The following is an 11,938-nucleotide window of genomic DNA, read 5'->3' on the forward strand; positions in this document are numbered from 1 at the left end:
GAGGTATACCCAATGGAAAAAATCCCTCAGGCAAAGTTTTGATAGCTTTAGAAAATCTCCAGAAGTGATGACAAAGATATATTTGGCGAAGTAGGCGTGCCATAGGGAACCAAGCATTCCGAGACAAATAGACGTGGTGTGCGCTTTTGACAGGTGCTTCCATACAGCTATATGTGAGCACTGAAGCATTGACCTTGATGCAAGGGTTTTAGCGCAGCCGCTTCCAAACCAGGCCAGCCTTGTTTCGAGGGATTTTTCGTATTTGTTTTGAGGCAGAGGCAGTGTCTCAACCAGGCTTCTAATTGGAATTAGCCGGCATGCTGCTTCGTGGGACCAATGTAGTGGAGTGCTCACAGTGAGGGATTTAACGAGAAGATTAATTGGACGTCGTTTAGGCAGCAATGGTGGCGTCAAGAAGTGGCCTCACTAGAGGTTTTTCAAGGGGCAAGGATTGGCTGATTTGCAGAACCATGTGTTTGAGATTAGGAGTAAATTGCTGGGGGAGAATTGTTTTGATGACGTAGGTAATAGGTATTTGTAGTGACGGAGCCGCATGGGCAAGTTGCCAGAAGTCAGTGAAGCTGCAGTGCAGCGATATGCTAAGAAACAGCGACTGCTGGATTAATACTGTGCAATATTAGTGTGACTAAGGCTTGTGAGATTCTTTTCTAGGGGCCTCGAATAAGGACTTGTGCCGCTATTGAGGGAAGCTCATGGGTATTGACGGCTGGCTCGTCCCGATGGGATGAATGCAGCAAACTCAGCCTTCGATAAAACCCACGGAATGGTTGTTCTATAGTGTGACGAAGCAGATGTTATTTTCTAATCGCATGTTGCACTGTTCTTTCAACCATATAGCTCGATGAATGAAGCCGAATGATTCGTAAGCACCCAACTCCAAACATGGTCAAAAATGAAAGCATTTATCAACTTGCCACCATCACTATGCTTCCTTTTTTCTATTTTCAAAAATTCTCGGGCCCCACCGAGTGTGTGTGACTACACCATAAAACACAGTTAACTCCGGATGTATGGCAGAACGCTCCGGTCCAAGTGCCGAAAAGTGGGGCACACGGCTGCGAATTCGGTCTTTCAAGTTTTTCAAAAATACCCCTTCAACATAATGGGTGTCAATCTACAAAAAAGAATAGGACTTACAAAAGATCGCCGTGAAATGGTTCCCCCGCAAAAACGGCTGAGGTGCCTGTCTCGGCGGTAAACTCTAAATGTCATTTCCCTGACTAGGCAAGTGCGAAACATGTGGATATAAATTGTAGATTCGCACCTCCCATTTCTGATAACCAGCCATGCCTGAAGTTCCTTTGCCATACGAGCCCAAGGGCGAACCAATCAAAGAGCAGGTGCCTTACAACGGTGCCACCTTCTACACCACCACGTGGAAAGTGCCGGAGAATGTGCCTTACAAGGGCAAAGTCATCTACGTTCACGGTTTCTGTGAGCACTCCAACATCTACACTCAGTTCTTCGATGAATTGAGCCAGAAGGGATTCGAGATTTTCTTCTTTGACCAGAGAGGAGCCGGTGACACTTCGCCAGGCAAGGATGCGGGTAAGACCGACGAGTTCCACACTTTTGACGATTTGGATTTCATGATCAAGAGAAACTTGGACGCCAGAGAGGACAAGAACGAGAAGTTCTTCATGGGTGGCCACTCCATGGGTGGTGGTATTTCTTTGAACTACGCCATCCACGGTAAGTACAGAGACAACTTCAAGGGTGTCTTCACCTCGGGTCCCTTGGTCACTTTGCACCCAAAGACCATGCCCAACATTCTCCTCAGAACGTTCCAGCCAGTGATCAACCGCCTCTTGCCTGAGTTCAAGATCGACTCGAAGTTGAGATACGACTTCATCACCTCTGACGAGGGCTGGAAGCAGTTCATTATGGACCACGATAAGAAGTTGATTGGTACGGTGAGGCAATTCAACGACATGTTCCTTCGTGGTGAGAGATTGCTTCAGAAAGAGCACGTCGCCAAGTTCAGCCCCGATATCAAGTTGTTGTTGTTGCACGGCAACTCTGATTTCATCAACGACATTGAAGGTTCCAAGGGCTTCATTGCTTTACTCCCAGATACCGTGGACAAGGAGTTTGTAGAGGTGGACGGCGCACGCCACTCGCTTTTCGTCGAGAGAAAAGAGTTGTACGATGATGTTTTTGACCACGTGTTGAAGTTTTTGGAGAGCAACGCCTAGAGTGTGTATTTCGATTTTTTAATGTATGCTAGTGGATTGGGTAGTCTAGGTGGATCGGGTAGCACGCGGCCGTATAAGCGCATACGTCGTGCGCATTCGTTTACACATCCACCAGGACCAACTCTCATATCCATAAAGAATCTTTGCAACCGCTTGATTACAGATTCTGGAAAAGCTCTCGCCCGATCCTTTCCCAGATACATAGTTCTCCCACTTTGCGCCGATATCTCCTGATGGCTTTAGACGCAACTCACAAAAGTCATCTGATGCCGAATGCACCAATCGTTACAAAGTCCCATAACTGATCTCCATAGTCCTACTCCACCGAGATATGGGATATACCATAAAACAGAAGATCGAGATATGCCTCCAGTCGGAGGCTAATCCGCAAATGACCCAGAGCGAACTAGCTCTATGGGCCAAGGAGAAATACGGATCTCAGAAACCCCCGTCTCAGACCACGATTTCCCGGATCTTGAGCTCCAAGTCGGAGATACTTGGGTCGAAGGAGTCTGATTTTTCCTTGGTTCGAAGAAGAAAACAGTCAAACCCGCTACTACGAAAGATCTTGACCGAGTGGATCACCCAGGCTTTATGGGAGTCGATCCCAATCACCACCCCAATTATTCAGCTGACGGCCAATGCTATTTGGACGCGGCTTCGGGCGGATTCCAAGGACGGTAATGGCGTTTTCAATCACAAGTGGTGTAATCACTTTGTGAAGAAATTGAATATTAATTTGGAAGGCTCCCCGAGGCAGTGGAGCAGAACTTGGGCGTGAAGCTAGATACGGTCTGGCGCCTTGATGAGAAATTGGAGCTCAAGCAGTTCATTGTTGAGCTCATAAACCGTCATAATTACTCTCCCAAGGACTTGTTCACGATCGACGAGTTCCAGCTTTTTCATGCATTGCCGTTGGACCAGATCTTTGACATCTCTTCCATCGATAAGGGTCTCAAGCAAAGCGGCACTTCCTCCGAGAATATGCTAACAATTATGCTTGGATGCAATATTGACGGCTCGGAGAAGCTTCTGCCGTTGGTCGTTTCTCGCCAGGACAAGTTCGATGTTTCAGCTAGTTCTCATTCTGCCTTGAAGACTCATAGTGGCAGTCTCACCACCCAGACCCTCATGAACAAGTTGGACGAGGTTTACCAGATTTCCTACAGATCTAACAACAATAAGTGGATCACCTCCAGCATGTTCCAAGACTACCTTCTAACGTTGGACCACAAGATTGAGAATAGTACCCCTGAGAGACAGATTGTCATTTTCCTCGACAACAGTTCGTCGCATCGAATCATCAACCTTGAGTTCAAACACATCCGTCTCGTGTACATGGAAAATGCCTCGAAGCATCGAAACCCTTACGGCGGTTCATTTAACGGTGTAAAGTTTGACTACTTACCTATGAGCTTTGGTATCGTTGAGGAGTTCAAAATCTTGTACAGGCTACAGCAGTACCTTGATATGATCAACAAACAACGATGCAACGCTGGTAAGGGGAGCAGATCATCGTCAATGGCTCTGCCAGTCAGTCTCGATAGTTTCAAGACCCCTTCCGTGATGAGCGAGGCCGCAGAGGTTTTAGCGGAGTCCGACTACCAAGTACCTTTTATCAAGGTGATTGAGTGGATCAAGCGGGCATGGGATTCTATCAGCTCTGAGAAAATCTTTACAAGCTGGAGAAGCACGTACTTGATCAGCTTCAAACAGTCCTGGCCAGCTTCTGATCCCAAGGTGGTTGAAGAGGCACTGGTTGCATTGAAGAAGTTCGCTGATATCAAGAGTACCTACAACCCCTCAAAGAGCTACGACAAGTTGAATGAAATTATGAAATACCTTAATGTGGTCATTCCCTGGGAGATCGACGAACTCCTAGGGTTGGTCAACGAGAGAAGTAAGGTCAGCTTGAACTATGTTTCTATTGAAGAAATCATCGGCAGTTGTGTCGCTGCTTCTCAGGACGATCCAGAGGATCAGGAGATGCCCAATGAAGACACACATTCTCCCCTTGGAGCTGGTTGGTTCAACGAAGAGACATCAGCTCAACTAGCTGACACCCTGTTTCCCGCAGATAATACCAGCCCCATGAACGGACAAACTAAGATCCCAGAGTCCAACATGAACATGTCTCCCTCCCCTATTCTTCCTCAGGTCTAGGAAGAACGCCCATGATGTACCCAAGCCAGGTACCGCAGTACAATTCTGGAAGCCACATGTCGAACCAGGCTGCTCGAGAGTATACTCAAGACTACCCTGGTGGGGGCAGCCCATCTACAATGAGTGCCCTTCTCCTAGCCACTAATGTCACTAGACCACAGGAGCAGACATTCTCTCCACTTCCATCGCTTCCAAAAGGCGAAATTAGTTTACCTCCAGTCAGCAGAATGGACATGGGCGGGTACCAGGGTCCATTTGAGCGGAAGCACCGGCTCAACAGTGTTGAGCTTGAGCCTCTTCATCCAGACCGAAAGCGCCAGACATACAGCCAGACGGCGCCGTCTCCGCTATATGGAAATGGGCTTCCTTCCACGCCATTCTACCCCAGCATATCTGAGCAGCTTCCTAGTGAAGGTCTCCCCCACATTAGAAGGCCCAACGAGCCCAGACTTCCAGTAGTGGGCCGCCGACTCCAGAACATCAGAGAAGACACTAATAACGGCGAGCTCATCGGGCTTCTCAACAAGGTGATTTCAGCGTCCAAAAACGATGGCATCACCCTCCTGGAGCACGCTTTGGAAGAGCTCAAGGAAAACTTGACCAAAATGCAGCACAAGCAAGAGCAGGACGGCGAGTTGCGCAACTAATCACACGTACATAGCATCTAATCACATTAATATTGCACTATTTACACGTTTATTCATTGTCCTCGGTAATACCCAACTCTCTGGCCTTAGCCTCCAAACGCTCTCTCTTCTCCGCTCTAGCCCTTCTAATTCTAGCCACCTCAGCCTGGATCTCGTGAGGCTCCTTGGGAATCTGGTTAAGCGTCAGCGGATCGGGCCAGAATCCGGGCAAGTTGAACTTCTTATCTGAGTCGATACCAACCCAGTACATGACAAGAATAGGCGTCAAGAGACAAAACCCAAACTAATGTTAGTGAAAGTCCAAATCAACATATCCAACACAAACATACCTTGAACGTCTCAAGCTGAGTCCTGGAAATACCCCAGCGAATTTTCTGTAGTGGTACAACACCATGGGGGAAAAAGAGTAGTGATCACCTTATTTCTGGGGAGGTCTTCGCAGTCGCACTGATATACTTCTGGCACACTGGGTCTCGAATACATACACCTTTATCGCAGCCAAACATAGAAACACCATGTCTGGATACACGCAAATCGAGGCCGACGAGCCCACTGTGGACGCCAATCCTTACCATAATACAGCCGGCCAATCAGCGCCAGTTTCTGGTAATATGGCCGCTGCTCCTGCTGAAAACACAGAGGAATGGCTGTGGCTGAGGAAACTCAAGGAATCGTCCCACCCGGTGGCATTGATGTTCTACATTGTGTTCCGGTTGTCGCCGATATTTGCCTATATTTTCGGCAACATGATCATCTCGATCTTCATCAGCAAGAACAGGTTCATTCTTCACTTCATCGTGCTTACAATACTCGTTTCGGCCGACTTTTGGAATTTGAAGAATATTTCGGGAAGACTATTGGTCGGCTTGCGCTGGTGGAACGAAACCAACAAGCAAGAGGGCTCTACAAGCTTCGAAAATGTGTGGGTGTTCGAGTCGGCCGACCCGGAAAGGTATATTAACCCAATCGACTCCAAGGTCTTTTGGATGTTGTTGTACGTGCAGCCCGTCGCATGGACGATATTGGCGATTATGGCTATTTTGAAGTTCGAGTTGTTGTATCTCGTCTTGATCGTCATCAGTTTGTCCTTGTCGCTCACTAATGCCATGGCTTTCACGAAATGCGACAAGTTCGGTAAGGCCAACAGTATGGCCACAGACATCTTCTCCAGAACCACCGGTGGTATTTGGAAGAGATTCAATCCTTTCTCATCCTGATCATTGAGTCTTCACAGCATCGCGAAGCCACCTCAAGTGCTCCAACTTGTTCTGTAAAGTGGTGAATGGTTGCTTGGCCCACAGCGATTCAGGCACCAACTCCGTCTCCTTAACAAGTCTGTGCTTACCTTGAGGTGTTTCCATAACAACAGCAAGTGCCTCAAACTCTGACGCGTATTGTTCGAAGTCGGATTCGTCGACTTCCATTCCTCGGATCATGTCGCTGTAATGTGTTCGGGAAATGCTTTCAGATCGTTTTGTCACTATCCGCAAAATTAATTCGTTGACGATCAAGGTAATGTCGTTTTCGTTTTCGACCTTGATGACGGAATCTCTCAAACCTTCGACCTCGACATCCGTGTCCATATTCTGTAGAATGGTGATAGGATTATAAAATGCACTCGATTGATCATCAGACAGCTCTATCAATGCCTTGATGAATTCAGGCCTTGAGTAGGAATGTTGCAAGAGTAATTCCCACGTCTCCTTGTCATTCTGTAGCTTGGCAAAACGAATTGCCCCCTTTGGATCGTTTAGTTGTTCCATGATGAGTTGCATCGCTTTCTTGTTCTCGCCAACCTTACCAAGCAAGAAGACGAGCTCATCAATTAAAGAGTTTCTTTCGCAGACCTCAATCGCTTTAGAAACATCGTAATTATCGTGCGAAGTCATGAAAGGAAGGAGCTTCTGACGATCGTATTGGCCGTAAAGTTGAATACGCACATCTTCAAAGTTTCTGACGAGTAGCTCATCTATGCTCACCAACTCCTCAATATAAAAGTAGTTGATCACGTCAACGTGATTTTCAAACATCACTTTGATCACATCAGCCGGAGCTATTTCATGTCTTGCATCAGCAAGAATGCCAATAACATCATGAAGTTTTGACCCAAGCTTGGTAACAGGCATACGCTCTATATCAGAGGGATCATCAAACCTGAACTGAATGAATTGAGGAAAATCAGCCACGAAGAATGGCAAGATATGATTGGACACCAAAAAATCGAAAATCTTCGGGTCTCTCATAATTGTCAAATGAGGAACGGCCTTACGAGGATTGTAAGACCGTTCGTACATGGAGCAAAGCTGACGCCTCAATTTCACATTATCTTCGTGCTGCTCAAGATATGATTCGATTTTCTCTGTTGTGGAATCAGTATCATACAAATCATTATCCCATTGACTTATCAATTCGAAGAATGTCTCGTCATCTGGGAGTAGTTCCATCCAGTAATTGAGGATGTCCGAGAAAAGCTGCTTGGGTAGGTTCCATCTTGTATCTGCTGGTGCTACGGGAGTGATTTCCCTCGCATGACCGGTTTTGATGAAAATCGAAATCCAGTGACCCCATTGCGACGAGACTTCCTTGACAAATGCCTCTTTGTCCTCAACAGAAGAGGAAACTGAGTTTTTTGTGTTCAATGTAGACTTTGTATCTCCCAATGGGAATTCACTCGGGTCGATGTGAAGAATCTTGGTAAGCATCTCAGCAGCTTTGGTCCAATCCTCATGATTTGTGAGACTCTCAATGTACCAAGTACCATATTTAAGTCTTTTGATAGGCTGGACGATATGCTGACTCATCTGCCACGCTTCCAAATACATTTGTCGGTCAAGATACCATTGGAGTTGATCATCAAGCTGAATTTGTTCAGCCACTATGGCATCTCGAGCACTCATTATGAAATAACGAACTGACTTATCACCAATGTGCTTTCCAAGATGGTAGTCGTTTAAACCGAGGTTATCAGTGAAATTGAATCCAATTTCTTCCTCATGCACCGTCGACCCATCTGTCGAGCTCACGAGTTTGAGATCAGGATTCTGTACCTCAACTCGCCCTGTCTCCTCGTCCTTCTCTGGTTGATTGTAGACTAGCACAATCCACAAATCGTCCTTGAAACTGCCGATGCCTGATATCAAAAAGTCCATTTTGTAAACGTGCTCAACTTCCACCTTTTTCTCGTTCACTGAGCGGAATGAAAGTGAAGGTGCTGAAGGTAAGTAGCGGCTTCTAATTGACGATCCAGCGCCAGAACCACCACTTCCCTTCACGGACACCTTCAAAGACCAGATATAATTACCCCAGGCAATCAAAAGCATATTAGTTTCTGGGAAGCAAATTCGTGGCCAGTACAAGTCGCTTCGGAAGGAGTCTGACGGTTTTGAAATCGTGGATATGATCTGTTTAGTGGTAATATGGTAAATGGTGATTCCCTTGTCGTTCATCCAAAGAAGCAAATCGTCAATTGTCTGAATTCCAACAATTGCGCCGTTGTCCTCGTCTAGCACAAGCTCTGAGCGCTGGTCAAGCCAGGACTTATATGAATACACGACCTTTCCACTCATACCTCCGTAAATGAACGAGCGATTCTTCTGGTAGTTTTTGTCGAGAACAACAGCATGAACAGGCCTCTTGTAATCGAACATGACAATATCGTTGGCGTCCTCCACAGAGCCAATGACGACGGTACCGTCCATGGACCCACTTGCGAAGTAGTAGCCGTCAGTGTATAGCGAAAGAATGGACGCCTTGTGGGCTCGAAATGAGCGAATTATTGTAAAGTCTGGCTTTGCTAGAAGAATCAAACCAGTATGGGTTCCAAATATAAATACATTGTCGTGAAAACACAGGCTCGAAATGGGGTCTTTCTTGAAGAACGATTGCGGAAGTAAATTAAGCCGCGTATATTTCAAAATTGGTGGCTCGTCTTCTTCTTCATCAGACAGCTCCTCTCGTAGACTGCTATCATCATGGCCATTTTCTTTCACTTCTGGTGCTGTTACTTGGTCTTGGTCACTCTCATCTGAATCTGGCTCTATTATGGTTTCGTCATTAACATCAGTATCAGAATTTCGCTCTGGCTCGCTATTATTAAATGGAACCTGATCGGCACCTCCATTTTTGGCAATTGGCAGTGCCATGCTATATTTGTATTATGATGAAGTGACGATATAGATAATGCTCCATACAAACCAGTGGGTACTGCAAATAGGCATGGAACTGCTCGTTACCGAGCCTACTACTACTTGTGAACTAACATGCCAACCGCAAGTAAGGGTGTACTTGTTCAATGTGACCCATCTATAAGAGCTTTGATATTACAGCTCGACCTGAAGAACAGGGGCATTGTTCTTGAAGAGTTGGACAACACCCACCTTATGATCAAACAGGACATGGTTCAGTATGTCAAGGAAGAATTGAACCGCCTCTTGTCCAAGAATATATACGACCCCATTGACGGGATGAAACCTTAGTTTTGCGAAACTGCTTCGTCCATCTTGTCAAGATCTTCGAGAATGTTCTCATTCAACTTAACTGCCAGTTCGGCTTCCTCAGCTTGGAAAATCCCAGTTACGGTGTCGTTCAAAAAGTTGAAGAAGGCGTCAGGCTCCATGACATCACTCATATCATCTGCTTGAAGCTCACCTTTCGCAAGCTTTTGCTCGAGCTCAACATAGAAGCTCTCATATGACGTGAAAATGAACTTGGAGACTTGATCCACGAGGAACCTGATCACTTCATCATCCTCAATGTACGCCTTGATTTGATTATGCGTCTTGGGGAATTGCATGATGACGTTGTCGTTGAAAGAAACGAGTTTATTTTTGAGTGACAAAGATTTATCTGTCAATGGCGAGCAGATCGTGTTAGCACACTCCGCCACCCAGTCTGTAACAGTGTTGCTTAGCTCAGACTCTGCTTCCTCGTTGGCGTCAATCAAGTTGTTGATAACTTGTGGTGCTGACTTTCTTACAAGCTCTAGCAAACCACCCTGCTCATTCACCTTCACCTGAAGCTCACCACTTCTGATCGTTTTTATCAACTCGGTGATTCCGCTTGTGAAGTCAAGTGACGTTTCAGCTCGAACATACTGTGTATCGAAGTTGTTGAGCTGTGTTCTCAACACCATCAAGTTTTTGAAATAAAACAATTTAGCATCTAAGCTCCCGAGATGGGACTTTGCAAGAGGCAAGGCCCCATTTTTTAGCATCGAAATGCAACTATGCACAATGTAGTGAGCCATGTCGTCGAAGACCATGGAGCTGATCAAGTCGTAGATGTTAGAAAGGATTGTTAAGGCCTTGCCAACTGGCGTGTAGGCGTCAGGGAAGAGGTTCTCCTCCACTTCATCCAAAATGGAATCAGCACGGCTTCTTTGCCTGCTTGATGATCTTCTTCTTCCAAGCCGCAAGTCTTCTGCCTTGGGTTTGTACTTTATGAGTTTGTTGTCAATATAGTTTTGAATGCGGAATATTAGTCTCGACTGAGAGATGCTCAACATGGGCTCGAAGAGCTCACCGTACTCGATTTTGACATCGGGCAAAGTACTCACCACTGACGTTTCTTCGTCGACTTCAAAGTATGCCGTGAGCAAGTTTGTGAGCTTGCACAACTCACCAATATTCTGTTCGCGTAGAACCTTGTTTCTGACTTCATCGTATAATGGGTCCAAAAGGTCCTTATAGAAGGAGTTGAGTTCTTCTGTTATAAAAGATTGCAGACTGGCATCCCACTCGTCGATGGGGAAGTATTTCACGAACAAATTGTATTCCTTCTCCAAGATCTTTTTATACCATGAGATGGACTTCTGTGAGTGTAAAACCAAGTTCTCCGAGTCATCAACAGTTCTGTTGTGGGCAACATGCTGATGCACAAGTTGGATTCTCGACTTGAAGTATTGCGAGAGAACATCACTAACCAACCCTTTGTATTCGCTGTGCGATGCGCTTTGTCTGACTATCTGGCCGACGAGTGTAGGGAAACTGGAGGGCTCGGGCTCTTTATTGAGCTCACTGATGTACTCACTGTATAAGATTATATCCCACGATAAACTCTTGAGGTTTTCACCTTGTGTCTTGGCGAAAGCCTCTTCTCCTCGTTTTTTGATATAGTCGATCAAGTAGTTACGGACCAATGTCAAACCTCTCGTCATGCATTGGCGGTAGCGAATGATATACACCTCGCTATCTTTGTAGTTTCCATGGGTAGCTAGGAATTCAAGACACTCTTGTAATTGGATCAACATGGTAGTGATTCTGCCGGTCCGCACCACGGAGTTGCCTGAACTGACCAATTTTTTGCTAATCCGCTCAAGCGGTTCGAAAATCTGGAGAACGTGATCCATTTGTTGAGCTTTGGTTTCGAGCTCCTCTTGTTTTTGCAAAAGACCAGTAGCTTGGTTCGCAAATTCAGATGTCTCTTTCGACACCTTGTCGTACTGGAACATGAGGCTGTTGAGGGACGAGATCACGAATTGGTTTTCATCCACAATGCTGTCAATCTGAGCGATATTGAGGTTGCAGTCTGACTGGAATTGCAACACCAAGTCATCGTTGTAGTTGTTCACGCTGTCGATATGCTGTGAGTCTAACACGGTGTTGTAATTGAGAGTGTCCAAAGTTTTCATCCAAAGGGCATCCTTTTCTTCTTCAGAAAAAGGGAATGTTGGTGTTTCAGGCGCCACCTTTACCTTTACATCGACGCCCACAGTCAATGACTTGGATCTTCCACGTTGAGGTACTAAGACATGCTGAGGGTGGCTCTGAGGCAATGTGGGATTATGAATGCTTTTTGTATCTGAGGAATCATTGTCTGTGCTTTGAGAATAGGCAGGCACCTCAGACGCCACCTTCTGCACTATCGACTTGGATCTGCCTCTGGCCATGGATGAACAAGTAGCTCTGTACAGTA

General features: G+C 46.0%; 5 protein-coding genes across 5 annotated transcripts; 2 read left to right on the forward strand and 3 right to left on the reverse strand. All coding sequences in view use genetic code 12, as the record gives it.

Annotated features, from left to right (window-relative positions):
- Window positions 1-1,307: 1,307 nt before the first annotated feature.
- Window positions 1,308-2,216, forward strand: CXQ87_000044 (acylglycerol lipase; the record flags this gene model as incomplete). Its single annotated transcript, XM_025478631.1, has 1 exon — window positions 1,308-2,216. One exon carries the CDS (start codon window positions 1,308-1,310, stop codon window positions 2,214-2,216), a length of 909 nt encoding a protein of 302 aa, XP_025338104.1.
- A 2,859-nt stretch (window positions 2,217-5,075) lies between these two features.
- PET100 (Pet100p) lies at window positions 5,076-5,420 on the reverse strand (the record flags this gene model as incomplete). The annotated part of the gene is made up of 2 exons (XM_025478632.1): window positions 5,076-5,309; window positions 5,352-5,420. The coding sequence occupies 2 exons, from the start codon at window positions 5,418-5,420 to the stop codon at window positions 5,076-5,078; spliced, it is 303 nt and encodes a 100-aa protein (XP_025338105.1).
- Window positions 5,421-5,541: 121 nt separating this feature from the next.
- Window positions 5,542-6,243, forward strand: CXQ87_000047 (uncharacterized protein; the record flags this gene model as incomplete). Its single annotated transcript, XM_025478633.1, has 1 exon — window positions 5,542-6,243. One exon carries the CDS (start codon window positions 5,542-5,544, stop codon window positions 6,241-6,243), a length of 702 nt encoding a protein of 233 aa, XP_025338106.1.
- Window positions 6,244-6,275: 32 nt separating this feature from the next.
- Window positions 6,276-9,168, reverse strand: VPS41 (Vps41p; the record flags this gene model as incomplete). The annotated part of the gene is made up of 2 exons (XM_025478634.1): window positions 6,276-6,282; window positions 6,326-9,168. The coding sequence occupies 2 exons, from the start codon at window positions 9,166-9,168 to the stop codon at window positions 6,276-6,278; spliced, it is 2,850 nt and encodes a 949-aa protein (XP_025338107.1).
- Window positions 9,169-9,497: 329 nt separating this feature from the next.
- Window positions 9,498-11,912, reverse strand: SEC34 (Golgi transport complex subunit; the record flags this gene model as incomplete). The annotated part of the gene is made up of 1 exon (XM_025478635.1): window positions 9,498-11,912. The coding sequence occupies one exon, from the start codon at window positions 11,910-11,912 to the stop codon at window positions 9,498-9,500; it is 2,415 nt and encodes an 804-aa protein (XP_025338108.1).
- Between the last annotated feature and the right edge of the window lie 26 nt (window positions 11,913-11,938).

Source organism: Candidozyma duobushaemuli, assembly GCF_002926085.2.
Source record: "Candidozyma duobushaemuli strain B09383 chromosome Unknown A_B09383, whole genome shotgun sequence".
NCBI classification, from domain to species: Eukaryota; Fungi; Ascomycota; class Pichiomycetes; order Serinales; family Metschnikowiaceae; genus Candidozyma; species Candidozyma duobushaemuli.